General features: G+C 43.3%; 1 protein-coding gene across 7 annotated transcripts in view; it reads left to right on the top strand.

Moving 5' to 3' along the window:
- ppp3cca (protein phosphatase 3, catalytic subunit, gamma isozyme, a) overlaps positions 1-20,348 on the top strand; it is a 70,858-nt gene that overhangs the window by 24,288 nt on the left and 26,222 nt on the right. For all 7 annotated transcript variants that reach the window (XM_046346915.1, XM_046346914.1, XM_046346917.1 and 4 more), the window contains exon 3: positions 1,343-1,467. In XM_046346915.1, the coding sequence (XP_046202871.1) occupies positions 1,343-1,467 (125 nt within the window). The remainder of the gene's footprint in view (positions 1-1,342; positions 1,468-20,348) is intronic.

Raw genomic sequence — 20,348 nt, 5'->3', positions numbered from 1 at the left:
GACCTAAGACAGGGAATTTTTACTTGGATTAAATGTCAGGAATTGTGAAACAGTTTTTTAAATGTATTTGGCAAAGATGTATGTACACTTCTGACTTCAACTGTATTCTATTCTACTGAGGCTTTTACTTTGTTCGTACTATCCTTTTATTATTTCTTATTGTTTCATTTTTGAGAAGGAACCCCGCAAGTAAGCATTTCATTGGACAGTGTATACCATGTGTATACCGTACATACGACTCATAAAACGTAACTCTCCTCGGCTGGTGAAACCAGTCTGATCTCTCCATTGTTTTACTGCACAAGTGAAATAGAATGGTGAGAACGCAGGGATTTAGACCGGTTCCATCAGGGTTTTATTTTTTAAATGTATTTTACCAGTTGAGTTGACTGGGAACACATGCTCATCTACATCAACGACCTGGGGAATAGTTACCGGGGAGAGGGGGGGATGATTAGGTGACCGGGATGGTATGAGGGTCAGATTGGGAATTTAACCAGGACACCGGGGTAAACACTCCTACTCTTACGATAAGTGCCATGGGATATTTAGTGACCACAGAGAGTCAGGACACCCGTTTAACGTCCCATCCGAAAAACGCCACCCTACACAGGGCATTGTCTCCAATCACTGCTCGGGGGCATTGGGATAACAAAAAATGTACCAGTGGAAAGGGTGCCTCCTACTGGCCCTCCAACACCATTTCTAGCAGCATCTGGTCTCCCATCCAGGACAAACACTGCTTAGCTTCAGAAGCAAGCCAGCATTGGGATGCAGGGTGGTATGCTGCTGGCTAGCCTGCTCCCTCTGGCCTACACACATGCTGAGTGAGTGAGGATAGTACATGCCCAACTCTTTCTCTGGCACCCAGCAGACAGACATTCACACAGTGCCATGGAATAGTGCCCAACCAGGCCAAGAGTAAACACAGCACATGCCTGGGCACTATGCCATGGTACCACACAACTGTTAACTGTATCTGTTAACAGAAGGTGTATTGGAGTGGACCCGTTTTGCTGGCCTGAGTTATGGCTGTCATCAAATGCCTTTGAACTGAACTCCCAGTTTCACACAGCTGTCCTTACTGTCCTGGTCCAGCTTAGCATATCTGTTCTGCACCATGCTAGTGCTCACACACAGCCTCAATCGCATGCAAATAGGCCTACATGTCTTCGCTGTATATGAATAGATTACTTTGTCATAGACAGAATTGGGTAACTCTGAAATTACACTCACTCTTGTGCATATCAAAGTATTGTCATATCAGACCATGTCTCTCCTGTACTAGAGGATAATGACCTATTTGTTTCCTTCCCTAACAGTGTTGTTTGTTTGTCCTTAGTGTGTGGAGATGTCCACGGCCAGTTCTTTGACCTAATGAAGCTGTTTGAAGTGGGAGGCTCGCCCAGCAACACACGTTATCTTTTCCTTGGAGACTACGTAGACCGAGGCTACTTCAGTATTGAGGTGATTTTACCCTACTGACCCAATTTCCCCGTCTCCTTGAGTCTGCCAATGAAAAAGGAGAATCGGAATTGAGGTGAAGGGGGAGGAGTGAATAAAAAGTTGGGGATCAGGTTTGGCGACTGCTTGGTGAGTCTATCCAGAGCACTCAAAAGGAGAGGATAAATACGATTGGCCTTATTTAGATCCCGCTGCAGGAGGAAATTCCCTGTGTTGTGTTTGAAGGCGTTCAAAAATTTGGGATCACTTAGAAAATTCCTTGTTTTTGGTTCATTTAAAATAACATCAAATTGATCAGAAATACAGTAGATATTTTTGATGTTGTAAATGACTATTGTGGCTGGAAACTGCTTTTAATGGAATATCTACGTAGGCGTACAGAGGCCCATTATCAGCAACCATCACTCCTGTGTTCCAATGGCACGTTGTGTTAGCTAATCCAAGTTTATCATTTTAAAAGCCAAATTGATCATTAGAAAACCCTTTTGCAATTATGTTAGCACAGCTGAAAACTCTGGTTGTGATTAAAGAATCAATAAAACTGGCCTTCTTTAGACTAGAAGCAATAAAACTGGCCAATTTAGACTAGGTGAGTATCTGGAGCATCATCATTTGTGGGTTTGATTACAGGCCCAAAATGGCCAGAAACAAAGCACTTTCTTCTGAAACTCGTCAGGCAATTCTTGTTCTGAGAAATGATGGCTACTCCATGTGAGAAATTGCCAAGAAACTGAAGATCTGGTACAATGCTGGGTACTACTCCCTTCACAGAACAGGAGACAGAACGCGTCTCCTTCCTGAGCGGTATGACAGCTGCGTGGTCCCATGGTGTTTTATACTTGCGTAATATTGTTTGTACAGATGAATGTGGTACCTTCAGGTATTTGGAAATTGCTCCCAAGGATACACCAGACTTGTGGAGTTCTACACATTTTTTTTCTGAGGTATTGGCTGATTTCTTTAGATTTTCCCACAATGTCAAGCAAAGAGGCACTGAGTTGGAAGGTAGGCCTTGAAATACATCCACAGGTACACCTCCAATTGACTCAAATTATGCCAATTAGCCTAATTAGCCTATCAGAAGCTTCTAGTTCCATGACATAATTTTCTGGAATTTTCCAAGCTGTTGAAAGGCACAGTCACAACTTAGTGTATGTAAACTTCTGACCCACTGGAATTGTGATACAGGGAATTCTAAGTGAAATAATCTGTCTGTAAGCAATTTTTGGAAATATGACTTGTCATGCACAAAGTGGATGTCCTAACCGACTTGCCAAAACTATAGTTTGATAACAAGAAATTTGTGGAGTGGTGGAAAAACAAGTTTTAATGTCTCCAACCTAAGTGTATGTAAACTTCCGACTTCAACTGTATAACATGGTGATGTGTGTCTGGCCCTGCTGGACTAGTGTGCCATGTTTAATTTAGACATCTCTCGCTCTGTATTTACCTCTCAAGCCCATTGAGGGACGTCCACTCTGCTGTGCTCTCACGTGGAATTATGTCATGTCTGAATGTTGCTCAGGGTCAAGTTTGCTAAGTCTTTTGTTACATCACATAGTCAAAACCTTAATAGCTGCCATTTTGGTTCGTGGTCATACTTTTGTTGCTCTTCTCAAGGCAGAGCATGTGAATTGGGGTCAGTGTCCTCTAGTTAGTTAGCTAGATTATTCTGGGTAAACTGGGTGTGTAGACCACAAAAATGGCCTACAGTGCCTTATTAAGAAAGTATTCACACCCATTGACATTTTTTGTAAACGATTACACCTAATAATAATTTGAAACTGGAAGAAAAATTATAACGTTTGTAAAATATATAATACTATCATGCTGACCAGACCGCTCACGTGCGTGCGTCCACCATCGAGCGCATGTTGATTTTGTCCACCCACACCAGACGCGATCAGGACACGCAGGTTGAAATAAAAAAAACAACTCTGATCCAGCTATATTAATTTGGGGACAGGTTGAAAAACATTTATGGCAATTTAGCTAGCTAGCATGCTGCTGTAAGATAATTTGTCCTGGGATATAAACATTGGGTTGTTATTTTACCTGAAATGCACAAGGTCCTCTACTTGGACAATTAATCCACAGATAAGAGTAAACAGAGTATTAGAAATTAAATCTCTCCTCCTTCAGGCTGTTTCTTCTTTGGACTTTATATGACAGTTGACAACCAACTGTAAGGTGCACTACTAACTGGATTGGAGTGTGGACCTCAATTCATCTTTCAATCACCCACGTGGGTATATGCTTCTATAAACCAAAGAGGATATGGGAGAGGCAGGACTTGCAGCGGTTCTTGCGTCACAAATATAACCAGGTTCTATTTTAGTGCCTGGCTACGCAGACGCTTCTTCACGTGTGCGAGCAGTGTGGGTGCAATGATTGAGTAACATTTATTTTGCTATGCGAGCTGTGTGGTCCGCATGTAATATATCTTGATTTGACAAGTATTCAACCCCCTGAGTCAATCAGTATATCTTAGAATCACCTTTGGCAGTGATTTACAGCTGTGAGTGTTTCTGGGTAAGTCTCTAAGAGCTTTGCACACCTGGATTGTACAATATTTGCACTTTAGAAAAAATATATATTCTTCAAGCTATTCTTCAAGTTGGTTGTTGATCATTGCAAGACAGCCTTTTTGTATTTATTTATTATGGATTCCCATACTAGATAGCTGCCCTGGGGAATATCTGACTCTGCCTGGATTGTGTTGGAGAGGCTTCCATTAAAGAACACCTTGTGTGTTTTGTTCAGACGGGTAACTTGCGATCCACAATATAGCTGGGGGTGTAAAGCCAATACGTTTTTCCAGCGACATTTTTCCATGTGATCAATGATGTCAAAACATGCACTGAAGTCTAATAAAAAAAACTCCCACAATTTTTGTATCATACCTTACCTTGATTGGTGGAGATCTGCCGAGATTGTTGTACGTTTGGGAAGTTCTTCCATCTCCACAGATGAGCTCTGGAGCCCTGTCAGTGAGCCCTGTCAGTTCTTGGTCACCTCCCTGGTCAAGGTCCTTCTCCCCCGATTGCTCAGTTTGGCCAGGCGGCTAGCTCTAGGAAGAGTCTTGGTTGTTCCAAACTTCTTCCATTTAAGAATGTTTGATGCCACTGTTCTTGGGGACCTTCAATGCTGCAGACATGTTTTGGTACAATTCCCCAGATCTGTGCCTCGACACAATCCTGTCTCTGAGCTCTACGGACAATTCCTTCGGCCTGGAGATGGGAGAACCTTCCAGAAGGACAACCATCTCTGCAGCCATCCAGCAATCAGGTCTTTATGGTAGAGTGGCTGACTGAAGCCAATCCTCAGTAAAAGGCACATGAAAGCCTGCTTATGGTCAAGACTCTGACCATAAGAAACAAGATTCTCTGGTCTGATGAAACCAAGATTGAACTCTTTGGCTTGAATATCAAGCGTCATGTCTGGAAGAACCCTGGCACCATCCCTACGTAGAAGCGCGGTGGTGACGGCATCATGCCGTGAGGATGTTTTTCAGCAGCAGGGACTGGGTGTTAGTCAGGATCGAAGCGAAGATGAACGGAGCAAAGTACAGAGATCCTTGATGAAAACCTGCTCCAGAACGCTCAGGACGTCAGACTGGGGTGAAGGTTCACCTTCCAACAGGACAACAACCCTAAGCACACAGCCAAGACAACGCAGGAGTGGCTTCGGGACAAGTCTCTGAATGTCCTTGAGTGGCCCAGCCAGAGCCCAATCAAGCATCCCTGGAGAGACCTGAAAGTAGCAGCGACGCTCCCCATCCAACCTGACAGAGCTTGAGGATCTGCAGAGAAGAATGGAAGAACCTCCCCAAATACAGGTGTGCCAAGCTTGTAGCGTCATACCCCAAATGTCTCAAGGCTATAATCACTGCCAACGGTGCTTCAACAAAGTACTGAGTAAAGGGTCTGAATACTTAAGGAAATGCCATATCTGTCTTATTTTGAATTAATTAGCAAACATTTCTATAAACCTGTTTTTGCTATGTTATTATGTGGTGTTGTGTGTAGATTAATGAGGGGGGAAAACAATTTAATCAATTTTAGAATAAGACTGTAACATAACCGAATGTGGAAAAAGGCAAGGGGTCTGAATACTTTCCGAAGGCACTGTATATACAAAGCTCATGCCTTTCAAGCAACTTTTTTCAAATAGTCTTTAGTCTCATCATCATGCAGCCTTATAATGTATTAAAAATCTAAACATATAGCCCAATATTTTTCGGGATATTTTTTGTTGTTTTAGAACAACTAAAGTTACATGAATAACTCTAAATTAAGCATATGGGAGTACATATTTCTTTGTTAGCCGCTCAACACAGAATAGCCGCATGTGCGTACTCCCTCATCGTTTGGAGAAAAATATATATTTAAAGTTTTGTTTAATTGTATTCATACTATAATACCACAGATTATAAGCAAATATTGTATGCTAAAGCAACTGTTGTAGCACACAGTCATTTGGCATAGCCACATCAGGACCTAACATAAGGACATTTTTTTTCATATCATGTTTCTTTAGACTTGTCTAAAATAAATAATGGATTTATTGTGAAGGTGTAGGCTATATTCCATGGATTTATTCTACTTTTTAAAATGGCTTGTAGGCTATTTGTGGAAGCCAAGAGATGCAAAATGTGTTTGTTAATTAACGGTGAATTAACGTGAGACTGACCGTTATTTGCTTGACAATAACCAGCAGATGGAATTTCGTTAAAAATATCACTTTGTAGAATAACTGCGATTCCATGCTTTCCTCAAGTTGAAAAATATATTTCAATTTCATTCAGTTATATTTTACTATAAGTAATATGACAATTAATAGAACTCATTAATCTGCACAGAAAGTAATTTTGTAACGTAGCACGTTACTTTGAAGTAATGGGTAATATGAAGCTTTAGGAAACTAATTCCAGCACTATAGGGCATAGGGTGACATTTGGGATGCATGCTTACAGCCCAAGCTTACTATTGAGTGCTGATTTGACATGTTTTGCCGTGACAGATTTGGTTAATGTAGATCAGACCCATTTTTGTATCCCCATATAGCTTTTTTGGCCTCCTGAAATTGGGTCTGCTGAAACTAGAAAAAAACGAAAATGAGACTGCTGTTGGATTTTTTTTTTTTTTTTTAATGGGTTTTCTTTCTGCTGATTTCCTGTGCTCTCTGAATGGTCATCATGGTAACTGCATGATTTAGCATTTCTGTTAGTTTGAAATTAGTGTTAAACGAACATTTCTGTCCAGGAGCCGTTGTCATGTAAAGTGGATTAAAGCATTTCCATTATTACGTTGATAGAGGATTTAAATAATGGATTTTGCAGCCACTACTAAGAAGAGCAGAAACGGGTAGACTTGACCCCTAGAATGGAAACCTGGATCGTCACAGCAGAGTAGTTTTGCACTGTATGCCGAAATGTCTTAACTGTTTCGATACTAGAACATGAAAAACAGTTTGGTGCTAGACGTTTTGTTACTTTGATACTTATGTCAAATGTTTCATGTCGTCTACTGATTGTGAGAGGATCAAGTCTGTCTACCATCACAGCCAATCTTCCCTTTTTACAACGCAAGCACTAGGGTTGAATGGTGGGAACACGGTAACTGAGATTTACTGCCCAAGCACTAGGGTTGAATGGTGGGAACGCGGTAACTGAGATTTACTGCCCAAAACCACTCCCTTTTTTCCCAGGATAAATAACTGCAAGAAACTAATAAATTATAATGTATTATTAATATGAACAGCATGGCGTGAAATGGAACTGTTAAATGATATGGGTTGTCTAAATCTGGCTGTGCTGCTGCTCCAGTTTCAACTGTTCTGCCTGTGATTATTATTATTTGACCATGCTGGTCATTTATGAACATTTGAACATCTTGGCCATGTTCTGTTATAATCTCCACCTGGTACAGCCAGAAGAGGACTGGCCACCCCACATAGCCTGGTTCCTCTCTAGGTTTCTTCCTAGGTTTTGGCCTTTCTATGGAGTTTTTCCTAGCCACCGTGCTTCTACACCTGCGTTGCTTGCTGTTTGGGGTTTTAGGCTGGGTTTCTGTACAGCACTTTGAGATATCAGCTGATGTACGAAGGGCTATATAAATAAATTTGATTTGATTCTCTACGGCCTCAGCATGATGAATCCTCAATGCTCAGGGTGAGGACAGACAGCCCATCTCAGATTGGAGCGCAGTTCATAATGTGTCGATCGATCATCTCATCATGGTAACATTTTTTTCTTGTGGCAGGTAGTCCAACATATGTTGCAGCATAGTCTTTAATACACTGCTCAAAAAAATAAAGGGAACACTTAAACAACACAATGTAACTCTAAGTCAATCACACTTCTGTGAAATCAAACTGTCCACTTAGGAAGCAACACTGATTGACAATAAATTTCACATGCTGTTGTGCAAATGGAATAGACAACAGGTGGAAATTATAGGCAATTAGCAAGACACCCCCAATAAAGGAGTGGTTCTGCAGGTGGTGACCACAGACCACTTCTCAGTTCTTATGCTTCCTGGCTGATGTTTCGGTCACTTTTGAATGCTGGCGGTGCTTTCACTCTAGTGGTAGCATGAGACTGAGTCTACAACCCACACAAGTGGCTCAGGTAGTGCAGCTCATCCAGGATGGCACATTAATGCGAGCTGTAGCAAGAAGGTTTGCTGTGTCTGTCAGCGTAGTGTCCAGAGCATGAAGGCGCTACCAGGAGCCAGTACATCAGGAGATGTGGGGGAGGCCGTAGGAGGGCAACAACCCAGCAGCAGGACAGCTACCTCCGCCTTTGTGCAAGGAGGAGTACTGCCAGAGCCCTGCAAAATGACCTCCAGCAGGCCACAAATGTGCATGTGCCTGCTCAAACGGCTCAAACGGTCAGAAACAGACTCCATGAGGGCCCGACGTCCACAGTTGGGGGTTGTGCTTGCAGCCCAACACCGTGCAGGACGTTTGGCATTTGCCAGAGAACACCAAGATTGGCAAATTCGCCACTGGCGCCCTGTGCTCTTCACAGATGAAAGCAGGTTCACACTGAGCACATGTAACAGACCTGACAGAGTCTGGAAACGCAGTGGAGAACGTTCTGTTGCAGAAATAGATAATTCTGTTCTAGTTGATATACTGTATAACCCTATATACAAATGTCCCAGCCTACCTCTTCCAGGTAATCTATTCAATTTTGTATTAGGCTTATTGTTAGCTAATTAATGATGGGTTATGCATGATAAGCTTCTAACTTATAGCCTCAGTCTCTTGCACAATATGCATGCACATGTGCTCCACAGGCCTCTCTCCTTACACTCTCCTTAGCTCTTGAAGTCCAATCAAATTTTATTGGTCACATACACATGGTTAGCAGATGTTATTACGAGTGCAGCTAAATGCTTATGCTTCTAGATCTGACAGTGCAGCACTATCTAACAAATAACACAACAAAACTAATACACACAATCTAGTAAAGGAATGGGATGAGAATATATAGGTATAAAATCTATGGATGAGCAGTGACAGTGGCTAAGATGCAATTGACTATAAAGAATAGATGGTGAAGGATACAGTATACATTATATACATATGAGATGAGTAATGCGAGATATGTAAACATTCTTAAAGTGACTAGTGTTCCATTCATTAAAGTGCCCAATGATATCAAGTCTGTAGGTAAGCAGCCACCTCTTTGTGCTATCTGATGGCCTTGGGATAAAAGCTGTTTTTCAATCTATCTCTCCCAGCTTTGCTGCACCTGTACTGACCTCGCCTTCTGGATGGAAGTGGGGTGAACAGGCATTGGCTCGGGTGGTTATTGTCCTTGACAATCTCTTTTGCTTTCCTGTGACATCGGGTGCTGTAGGTGTCATGGAGGGCAGGTAGTTTGCCCCCGGTGATGCAATGTGCAGACCTCACTACCCTCTGGAGAGCCTTGCGGTTGACGGCGGTGCTGTTGCCGTACCAGGCTGTGATGCAGCCGACAGGATGCTGTCAATTGTGCATCTGTAAAAGTTTGTCAGGGTTTTTGGTGATGAGACAAAAGGTTGAAGAGGCGCTGTTGTGCCGCCTTCACCACACGCTGTCTATGTGCATGGAGCATTTTAGTTTGTCGGTGTACACCGAGAAACTTAAAACTTTCCACTTTCTCCACTGCTGTCAGGTCGATGTGGATAGGGGGTGTGCACCCTGAAGTCCACGATCGTCTCTTTTCTTTTGCTGACATTGATTGAGATGTTATTTTCCTGACACCATACTCTGAGGGCCCTCACCTCCTCCCTGTAGGCTGTCTCGTCATTGTTGGTAATCAAGCCTACCACAGGTGTGTCGTCTGCTAACTTGATTATTGAGTTGGATACGTGCATGGCCACTCAGTCGTGGGTGAACAAGGAGTACAGGAGGGGGCTGAGAACGCACCCTTGCGGGGCCCCAGTGTTGGGGATCAGTGGAGTGGAGATGTTGTTTCCTACCTTCACCACCTGGGGAGGCCTATCAGGAAGTCCAGGAGCCAATTGCAAAGGGCAGGGTCGAGACCCAGGGTCCCAAGCTTAATAATGAGCTTGGAGGGTGCTATGGTGTTGAATGCTGAGCTGTCAGCATTCTTACATGGGTATTCCTCTTTTCCAGATGGGATTGTGCAGTGTGATGACAATTGCATTGTATGTGGACCTATTGGGGCAGTAAGCAAATTAAAGTGGGTATAGGGTGACTGGTAAGGTGGAGGTGATATGATCCTTGACTAGTCTCTCAAAGCACTTCATGATGACAGAGGTTAGTGCTATGGGACGATAGCCATTTAGTTCAGTTACCTTTGATTTTTTTGGGAACAGGAACAATGGTGCCCATCTTGAAGCATGTGGGGACAGCAGACTGGGATAGAGATTGATTGAATATGTCCGTGAACACACTAGCCAGCTGGTCTGCGCATTCTCTGAGGATGCGGCTAGGGATGCCATCTGGGCTGGGTTAAGACGTTTAAATGTTTTCCTCACATTGGCCACGAAGAAGGAGCGCCCACAGTCTTTGGAAGCAGGCCGCGTCAATGGCATTGTATTGTCCTCAAAGCGCGCAAAGAAGTTGTTTAATTTGTCTAGAAGCAAGACATTGATGTGAATCTGATTTGTCTGTAGGCCCTGCTACATACGTCTCATGTTTGAGTCGTTGAATTGCGACTGCACTTTGTCTTTATACTGATACTCTGCTTGTTTGATTGCCTTACAGATGGAATAACTACACTGTTTGTATTCGGCCATATTTCCAGTCGCCTTGCCATGATTAAATGCTGTAGTATGTGCTTTCAGTTTTGCGCGATTGCTGCCATCAATCCACAGTTTCTGGTTAGGGAAGGTTTTAATAGTCAGTAGGTACAGCATCTCCTATACACTACCTTATAAACTCGCTCAACGATTTTCAGCGTATACGTCAATGTTATTATCTGAGGCTACCCGGAACATATACCAGTCCACGTGATCTAAGCAATCTTGAAGCGTGGAATCCGATTGGTCAGACCAGTGTTAGATAGACCTAAGCACGGACGCTTCCTGTTTTAGTTTCTGCCTTTAGGAGGGGAGCAACAGAATGGAGTCATGGTCAGATTTGCCAAAAGGAGGGCAGGGGAGGGCATTGTATGCATCACAGAAGTTAGAGTAGCAATGGTCGAGCATGTTATTGGCTCGTGGAGAACAATCGATATGCCGATAGAATTTAGGTAGCCTTGTTCTCAAATTAGCTTTGTTAAAATCCCCAGCTACAATAAATGCAGCCTCGGGATATATGGTTTCCAGTTTGCATAAAGTCCAGTGAAGTTCCTTGATGGCCGTCTTGGTTTCCGCTTGTGGGTGGATGTACGCGGCTGTGATAACCGAGGAGAGTTCTCTTGGCAGATAATAAAGTCTGCATATGATTGAACAAAAGGACTTCCTGTATGTTCCTGTATGTTGTTATAATTACACCATGAAACATACATCCTGCCCTTTTTACCGGAGAGATGTTTATTCCTGTCGGTGCGATGCACTGAAAATCCTTTTGGCTGTGTGGACTCCGATAGCATGTCCTTAGCTAGCCATGTTTCCATGAAACGGAGTATGTTACAATCCCGGATATCTCTTTGGAAAGCAACTCTTGCCCTGATTTCATCTACTTTGTTAACTAGGGACTGGAAATGAGCAATTAGTAATATACTCGGAAGCCTCACTAGAAGACCGCTCCGGCACCCCCTCCTCCGGCGGTGTTGTTTTGGGTCAGCCTCTGGAATCAGTTCAAATGCCCTGGGCGGTGCAGACAAAGGATATGCTTTGGGAAAGTCTTGTTCTTGATCGTAGTGCTGTTAAGTTGATGTCTCTCTGACACTTAATGTTTTCTGGGCTAACAATGTAAGGAATAATACATTTAAAAAAAATACTGCACAGTTTCCTAAGGACTAGAAGCGAAGCTGCCATCTCTATTGGTGCCATCTTGTCATTAACATCAAGTCCCATGCAGGAAAAGCTAGACCTCGTTGGACATAATATTTTAGCATTTCTCATACCAATAGACTCAGAGGTACACAAGCTTGTTTGCTGAATGTTAAATAAAGCAGCCACTTGAAATCACTGGTAGTTTGAAAGAGTGAACACGTGATGGAGAAAGGCAAAAGCAGTTATAATTTCAGACCCATAACCATTCAATCTTCGTGAGAAGGGAAAGACTTCTGCATCTGATTCTAGTCCTATAATAATTAAGGATGTCATTAGAATGATGAAGATCAGGACAACAAAACTTATTTCATTTAACTGTTGAAAGAGAGGAAGAGGTTAAGCAACAATCTAGAGCAAAAGAGCCTACTAGGCTAAGAACATTAGGGGAAATATTATTAAAACCTTTTTTATTTGATTTAACATTTTATTTAACTAGGCAAGTCAATTAAGAACAAATTCTTATTTACAATGACTGCCCAACCCATGTGCTGCACCAGAATCCCATGTTCTCTCCTTGTTTTAGAATGGTTTGAACAATGTGCGTAATTCCAGTCCATGTAATGCAGTATAATACAGTTCAAGCTCAAAATATTAGCCGACTAGTATAATCCATTTACCCAAGAGAGTATACAGTCGTGGCCAAAAGTTTTGAGAATGACACAAATATACATTTCCACAAAGTTTGATGCTTCAGTGTCTTTAGATATTTTTTGTCAGATGTTACTATGGAATACTGAAGTATAATTACAAGCATTTCATGAGTGTCAAAGGCTTTTATTGACAATTTACATGAAGTTGATGCAAAGAGTCAATATTTGCAGTGTTGACCCTTCTTTTTCAAGACCTCTGCAATCCGCCCTGGAATGCTGTCAATTCACTTCTGGGCCACATGGTTGATGGCAGCCCATTCTTGCATAATCCATGCTTGGAGTTTGTCAGAATTTGTGGAGTTTTGTTTGTTCACCCGCCTCTTGAGGATTGACAACAAGTTCTCAATGTGATTAAGGTCTGGGGAGTTTTCAGGCCATGGACCCAAAATATCGATGTTTTGTTCCACAAGCCACTTAGTTATCACTTTTGCATTATGACAAGGTGCTCCATCATGCTGGAGAAGGCAGTGTTCATCACCAAACTGTTCCTGGATGGTTGGGAGAAGTTGCTCTCGGAGGATGTGTTGGTACCATTCTTTATTCATGGCTGTATTCTTAGACAAAATTGTGAGTGTGCCCACTCCCTTGGCTGAGAAGCAACCCCACACATGAATGGTATCAGGATGCTTTACTGTTGTCATGACACAGGACTGATGCTAGTGCTCACCTTGTCTTCTCCGGACAAGCTTTTTTCTGGATGCCCCAAACAATCGGAAAGGGGATTCATCAGAGAAAATGTCTTTACCCCAGTCCTCAGCAGTCCAATCCCTGTGCCTTTTGCAGAATATCAGTCTTTTTCCTGGAGAGAAGTGGCTTCTTTGCTCCCCTTCTTGACACCAGGCCATCTTCCAAAATTCTTCACCTCACTTTGCGTGCAGATGCAGTCAAACCTGCCAGATGCCATTCCTGAGCAATCTCTGTACTGGTGGTGCCCCGATCCCGCAGCTGAATCAACTTTTGGAGACGGTCCTTGTGCTTGCTGGACTTTCTTGGGTGCCCTGAAGCCTTCTTCACAACAATTGAACCGCTCTCCTTGAAGTTCTTGATGATCCGATAAATGGTCAATTTCGGTGCAATCTTACTGGCAGCAATATCCTTGCCTGTGAAGCCCTTTTTGTGCAAAGCAATGATGATGGCATGTGTTTTCTTGCAGGTAACCGTAGTTGACAGAGGAAGAACAATGATTCCCAGCACCACCCTCCTTTTGAAGCTTCCAGTCTGTTATTTGAACTCAATCAGCACGACAGAGTGATCTCCAGCCTTGTCCTCATTAACACTCACACCTGTGTTAATGAGAGAATCACTGACATGATGTCAGCTGGTCCTTTTTGTGGCAGGGCTGAAATGCAGTGGAAATGTTTTTGGGGGATTCAGTTCATTTGCATGGCAGAGGGACTTTGTAATTAATTGCAATTCATCTGATCACTTTTCATAACATTCTGGAGTATCTGCAAATTGCCATCATACAAACTGAGGCAGCAGACTTTGAAAATTAATATTTGTGTCATTCCCAAAACTTTTGGCCACGACTGTATATCTAGCTACATCTATGGACTTTTATGTTTTTCTGTTGTGTGTAATGTGAAATAGCCTATATCATACACTACTGGTCAAAAGTTTTAAATAACTACTTATTCAAGGGTTTTTCCTTTTATAATTTTCTACATTGTCGAATAATAGTGAAGACATTAACTATGAAATAACATTCATGGAATCATGTAGTAACTGAAAAAGTGTTAAACAAACAAATATATTTTATATTTGAGATTCTTCAAATAGCCACCCTTTGCCTTGATGACAGCTTTGCACATGCTTGGCATTCTCTCAACCAGCTTCATCTGGAATGCTTTTCCAACAGTCTTGAAGGAGTTCCCACCAGTGCTGAGCACTGCTTTTCCTTCACTTTGCGGTCTGACTCATCCCGAATCATCTCCACTTGGTTGAGGCTGGGGGATTGTGGAGGCCAGGTCATCCGATGCAGCACTCCATCATTCTCCATCTTGGTAAAATAGCCCTTACACAGCCAGTTTCATCATAGTACTTGATGGAAAACTCTTGAACGTGCCGTCCTTGGCCAGCTCTCCCGCTATCTCTCTCTGAATGACCTTCTTGATTCAAATCAGTCAGGTTTCAAGACTAGTCATTCAACTGAGACTGCTCTCCTCTGTATCACGGAGGCGCTCAGCACTGCTAAAGCTAACTCTCTCTCCTCTGCTCTCATCCTTCTAGATCTATCGGCTGCCTTCGATACTGTGAACCATCAGATCCTCCTCTCCACCCTCTCCGAGTTGGGCATCTCCGGCGCGGCCCACGCTTGGATTGCGTCCTACCTGACAGGTCGCTCCTACCAGGTGGCGTGGCGAGAATCTGTCTCCTCACCACGCGCTCTCACCACTGGTGTCCCCAGGGCTCTGTTCTAGGCCCTCTCCTATTCTCGCTATACACCAAGTCACTTGGCTCTGTCATAACCTCACATGGTCTCTCCTATCATTGCTATGCAGACGACACACAATTAATCTTCTCCTTTCCCCCTTCTGATGACCAGGTGGCGAATCGCATCTCTGCATGTCTGGCAGACATATCAGTGTGGATGACGGATCACCACCTCAAGCTGAACCTCTGCAAGACGGAGCTGCTCTTCCTCCCGGGGAAGGACTGCCCGTTCCATGATCTCGCCATCACGGTTGACAACTCCATTGTGTCCTCCTCCCAGAGCGCTAAGAACCTTGGCGTGATCCTGGACAACACCCTGTCGTTCTCAACTAACATCAAGGCGGTGGCCCGTTCCTGTAGGTTCATGCTCTACAACATCCGCAGAGTACGACCCTGCCTCACACAGGAAGCGGCGCAGGTCCTAATCCAGGCACTTGTCATCTCCCGTCTGGATTACTGCAACTCGCTGTTGGCTGGGCTCCCTGCCTGTGCCATTAAACCCCTACAACTCATCCAGAACGCCGCAGCCTGTCTGGTGTTCAACCTTCCCAAGTTCTCTCACGTCACCCCGCTCCTCCGCTCTCTCCACTGGCTTCCAGTTGAAGCTCGCATCCGCTACAAGACCATGGTGCTTGCCTACGGAGCTGTGAGGGGAACGGCACCTCAGTACCTCCAGGCTCTGATCAGGCCCTACACCCAAACAAGGGCACTGCGTTCATCCACCTCTGGCCTGCTCGCCTCCCTACCACTGAGGAAGTACAGCTCCCGCTCAGCCCAGTCAAAACTGTTCGCTGCTCTGGCCCCCCAATGGTGGAACAAACTCCCTCACGACGCCAGGACAGCGGAGTCAATCACCACCTTCCGGAGACACCTGAAACCCCACCTCTTTAAGGAATACCTAGGATAGGATAAAGTAATCCCTCTCACCCCTCCCCCCTTTAAGATTTAGATGCACTATTGTAAAGTGACTGTTCCACTGGATGTCATAAGGTGAATGCACCAATTTGTAAGTCGCTCTGGATAAGAGCGTCTGCTAAATGACAAATGTAATGTAAATGTTATTGCGACTGCACTTGAAGAAACGTTCAAAGTTCTTCAAGTGTTCCGTATTGACTGACCTTCTTATCTTAAAGTAATGATTGACTGTTGTTTCTCTTTGCTTATTTGAGCTGTTCTTGCCATAATATGGACTTGGTATTTTACCAAATAGTTCTACCTTCTATATACCCCCCCCCCCACCTTGTCACAACACAACGGATTGGCTCAAATGCATTAAGAATGAAAGAAATTACACAAATAAAATTTGAAGAAAGCACACCTTTCGAATTGAAATGCATTACAGGTTACTACCTTTTGAAGCTGGTTGAGAGAATGCCAAGCTGTCATCAAGGCAAAGGGTGGCTATTTGAAGAATCCCAAATATAATATATATTTTGAATTGTTTAACACTTTTTTGGTTACTACATAATTCCATATGTGTTATTTCATGGTTTTGATGTCTTCACCTTTATTCTACTATGCAGAAAATAGTTTTAAAAAATAAAGATATTAAATGTATTTTATTATAGGGCTCATGAAATGTATTTATTGTATGGCTCATCAGGCTCAGTTAACATCAGGCATGCATTTTCTATCAATGCTCTAATCAAATCCAGACAGGCCTATTTATATGCTTTAGAATGACACTTCGGGTTTTTAGCAAGAATAGAGGGTTACCCGGGAGGAAAGTGATTTATTGTCAGGATGGAACATTTGTAAAATACCGGGAAAGTATTCAATCCTAGCGAGTGCACCATGCCTGCTCCTCTTAGTCGTTGCTATCTCTAGCCTGTCCTGATGAACCGCTACACTCCCTGGGAGTCTGGGCTGATTCAGATTCAACACTTATTCAAGCAGCATAATGTAACGATGTGTTTTATTTTTTATTATGGAATTACTATTCACACAAGCATATCCATTACAGGCTAGAACACTTAATGCAAGAAGATACAGGTAGCATCCAGCTTTGTAGGCTAACTTTCCTTGCTTGCATACAGCTGAAGCTAACATCAAATCACTACCCTAGTATCAGCAAAATATTGCTGGATTTTAAAGATGATTGTCATCAAACTTTATTCATTCACTTAGTCTCCCCCGCCTCGCGTATTTACCTTTCAAGATGATCTTTGTGCGAGCCTCGAACTGACTGCATGTGTGAATGCATGTGTGAATGAGACACTCATAAAATAAGAGATTGCTTCTTCTATGCAAATATTGTCGATCAGTACAATAAATAAGTTCCAAATGGAAAGGAAACAGATTGTGTTTCATCTATAGCCCATAAAATCAGCCAAAACGAGCTCAATAACTCACTACATGTACTCACACCTGTATTGTGAATAGGCCTAGGCTGGCCTACACCTTGATTTACTGAGTTTATCATTAGAGATGTACTATTCAAATAAGTGATTACCATTATGTAGTTAGATTGGTAAATAACAGTCATATTGATTATACATTTCAAATGTAATGATATTCAACTCAAAAGATCTGTCTGGCTCAAGCACCATTCTGTAACTTTGTCTAATAATCCAGCTTTTTTTGGTTTTGAGTATTGTAATGGTATCGAGTATCGTGACACTAAACCTGGTATCGAATACAAAATTCTGCAGAGTTTGACTAGTCCTCAGGGTGCAGAACTGGGCTGGCTGAGTTATGACCTGTGGGTGTTGAATGGAAGAGTCGACGGGGCTATAGGGCTGAGGGGGGTTGAATGGAAGAGTCGACGGGGCTATAGGGCTGAGGGGGGTTGAATGGAAGAGTCGACGGGGCTATAGGGCTGAGGGGGGTTGAATGGAAGAGTCGACGGGGTTATAGGGCTGAGGGGGGTTGAATGGAAGAGTCGACGGGGCTATAGGGCTGAGGGGGGTTGAATGGAAGAGTCGACGGGGCTATAGGGCTGAGGGGGGTTGAATGGAAGAGTCGACGGGGCTATAGGGCTGAGGAGGGTTGAATGGAAGAGTCGACGGGGCCATAGGGCCTGGATGGCTAACTGGGCTAAGCATCGACCTGCTTTGTCTGTGGTTCTGGGGGGCTTTTGATGGGAGGCGGTAGGTGAAATGTCACAGATGAAAAGGTGTCGGTGAAAGAGCATAGGGAATGACTGGTGACTCCTGGGCCATTGATCAGCTATTCTAGATTAAATGTTCTCTTCCCCTCATAACCAGACAGGACTCACAGGAAATAGGTAGGCTAATGTCCATCACTGACTCCTCTGGAAGCACAATGGAGTTATGTGCCTGTAAAAATCAAGGCTCATTTCACTCACCAAAAAGTTTTTGAAGCGCTTATTGTGTAGTCAAGCCTGCGTTGTTTGGCATTCACTTGATTTTCACTTTACTCCCAGGAAAACAGTGTGAGGCCCTATTAAAATCTATTTTATTTTGCCGACTTCGTTCTGTTTTTTCCAAATTTCTAAAATCACACTTTAATAGAAAAACAACAAGTGGATGTTCAAGTCCACAACCATGCTTAAACCACACCAGGAGACTACTTTTGAGGTCTGTGAAAAATCAGACATTTTTTTATTTTAGGTGTTGTTAACCTTTAATGCAACTGAGCACCAGCCAGAGACTGTTTGGTTAGCAGTGTTTCTGTAGCGCTTGTGATTGCAGAGTTTGCAAAACAAATGGCCACTGGATTGATGCAAATAATCATGATATCATTCTGCCAGGTAGGCATAGGCTACTTTGTAGTTATCATTTAATTGAGCATGTTTTTGGGAACCTTTTACCAGAAGACGATTGTCATTAAATTAGCATCATCGCTATAGGCTACACAAAGAAGTAGACAGACAAACTAGGGCATTCCTGTGCTTTTGCCTCTTCACAAATTTGAAGTAAAATATGATGTATTTTGTTCGTCTTATGATAAACTTGGGAAAATGTGTTAATTAAAATTCAGTTTTAATGTCTTTATTCTGTCCACATTCTCTGCAACACAGATTTTCTAGGGCCCTAACAGTGGCAAGTGTTACTTAGTTGACTATCCTGGTTAAAATGACAAGAATGAAATGACTCCATGTGCTTTCTGTTACACATCAAATATCTGCTAATATGATGACCGACTGTGCTGTAGTCTAGTGGTAAGGAGGAGGGTACTGCCAGTGCCTTGCCCTCTTAGAAGGACTGGCAAAGAAAGAGAAGGTCTCTTTGATGTGCTGCGTAAATTAAACCAGTGTGTTGACTAGGCCAGTAATGAGATCTACCATTGGACATGGGCCAGAGGTGGACCACATCATAACTCACTGGATTTATGGGTGGATGCGTCCCAAATGGCACCCTTTTCCCCTATGTAGTGCACTACTTTTGACCAGGGCTCATAGGGCTCTGGTCAAAAGTAGTGCACTACATATGGAATAGGGAGACACATGGTGAGCCCTACACGTAATTGCCAGAATAATGGATACTTGAGTAAATAAAGGCTACAAAGTATATTGGAAGCAGGTCCTTCCATACAGGTGTGGTTCCTAAGTTAATTAAGCAGTTAACATCCCATCATGCTTAGTCATTATTTTGGCTACCAGGCTATGCCCCCATAGGATGACAATGCCCCCATCCACAGGGCATGAATGGTCACTGAATGGTTTGATGAGTGTGAAAACGATGGAAACCGTATGCCATGACCGTCTGTCACCAGATCTCAACCCAATTAAACGCACAGGCGATTCTGGAGCGGCGCCTGAGACATCATTTTCCATCAACCAAACACCAAATGATGGAATTTCTCATGGAAGAATGGTGTCTCACGGAGTTCAAGACACTTGTAGAATCTATGCCAAGGTGCATTGAAGCTGTTCTAGCTCGTGGTGCCCCAACGCCCTGTTAAGGCACTTGGTGGTATGTTCTTTATTTTGGCAGGTACTTTTATCTGTACACCCAGATTGATTTTGATTTAGTGGAAATGGGCTCAGAAACCTGTGTTCTAGTTCCATATGAAGGCCAATAATGGAAAGATTGACCTTATCATTTTGTAGAAGGTAGGTAGCTTTACCATTTCAGGCCAGACATTTGCTCGGTCTAAATTGAGTATGTGTGAGCCATCCATTTTGATTCTCCTGTTGGCCCTCCTTTGCATCACCGCCTCCTCATTCCTTTCTCCCTCTTTGATGCAGGAAAGTGCTCTAACCTATAGACCCCTCCCAGCCTCCAGCCACCACCAGGCAGCACACTGCTGTCTGAAGTGAAGTGTGTGTGTTTCGAGGTGAGGGAGGTAGCAGCCACTTGTGTCTGACACACAACGTGCTGTTCTGCTGCCTTTGTCTGCCTCCCCCGCTCAACGCACGCAGGCAGGAAGGGAGGGA

The sequence above is a fragment of the Oncorhynchus gorbuscha genome, linkage group LG04 (genome assembly GCF_021184085.1).
Source record: "Oncorhynchus gorbuscha isolate QuinsamMale2020 ecotype Even-year linkage group LG04, OgorEven_v1.0, whole genome shotgun sequence".
Lineage (NCBI taxonomy): Eukaryota > Metazoa > Chordata > Actinopteri > Salmoniformes > Salmonidae > Oncorhynchus > Oncorhynchus gorbuscha.
The sequence above is the reverse complement of the archived record's forward strand: the minus strand, read 5'-3'. Positions and strand labels throughout refer to the sequence as shown.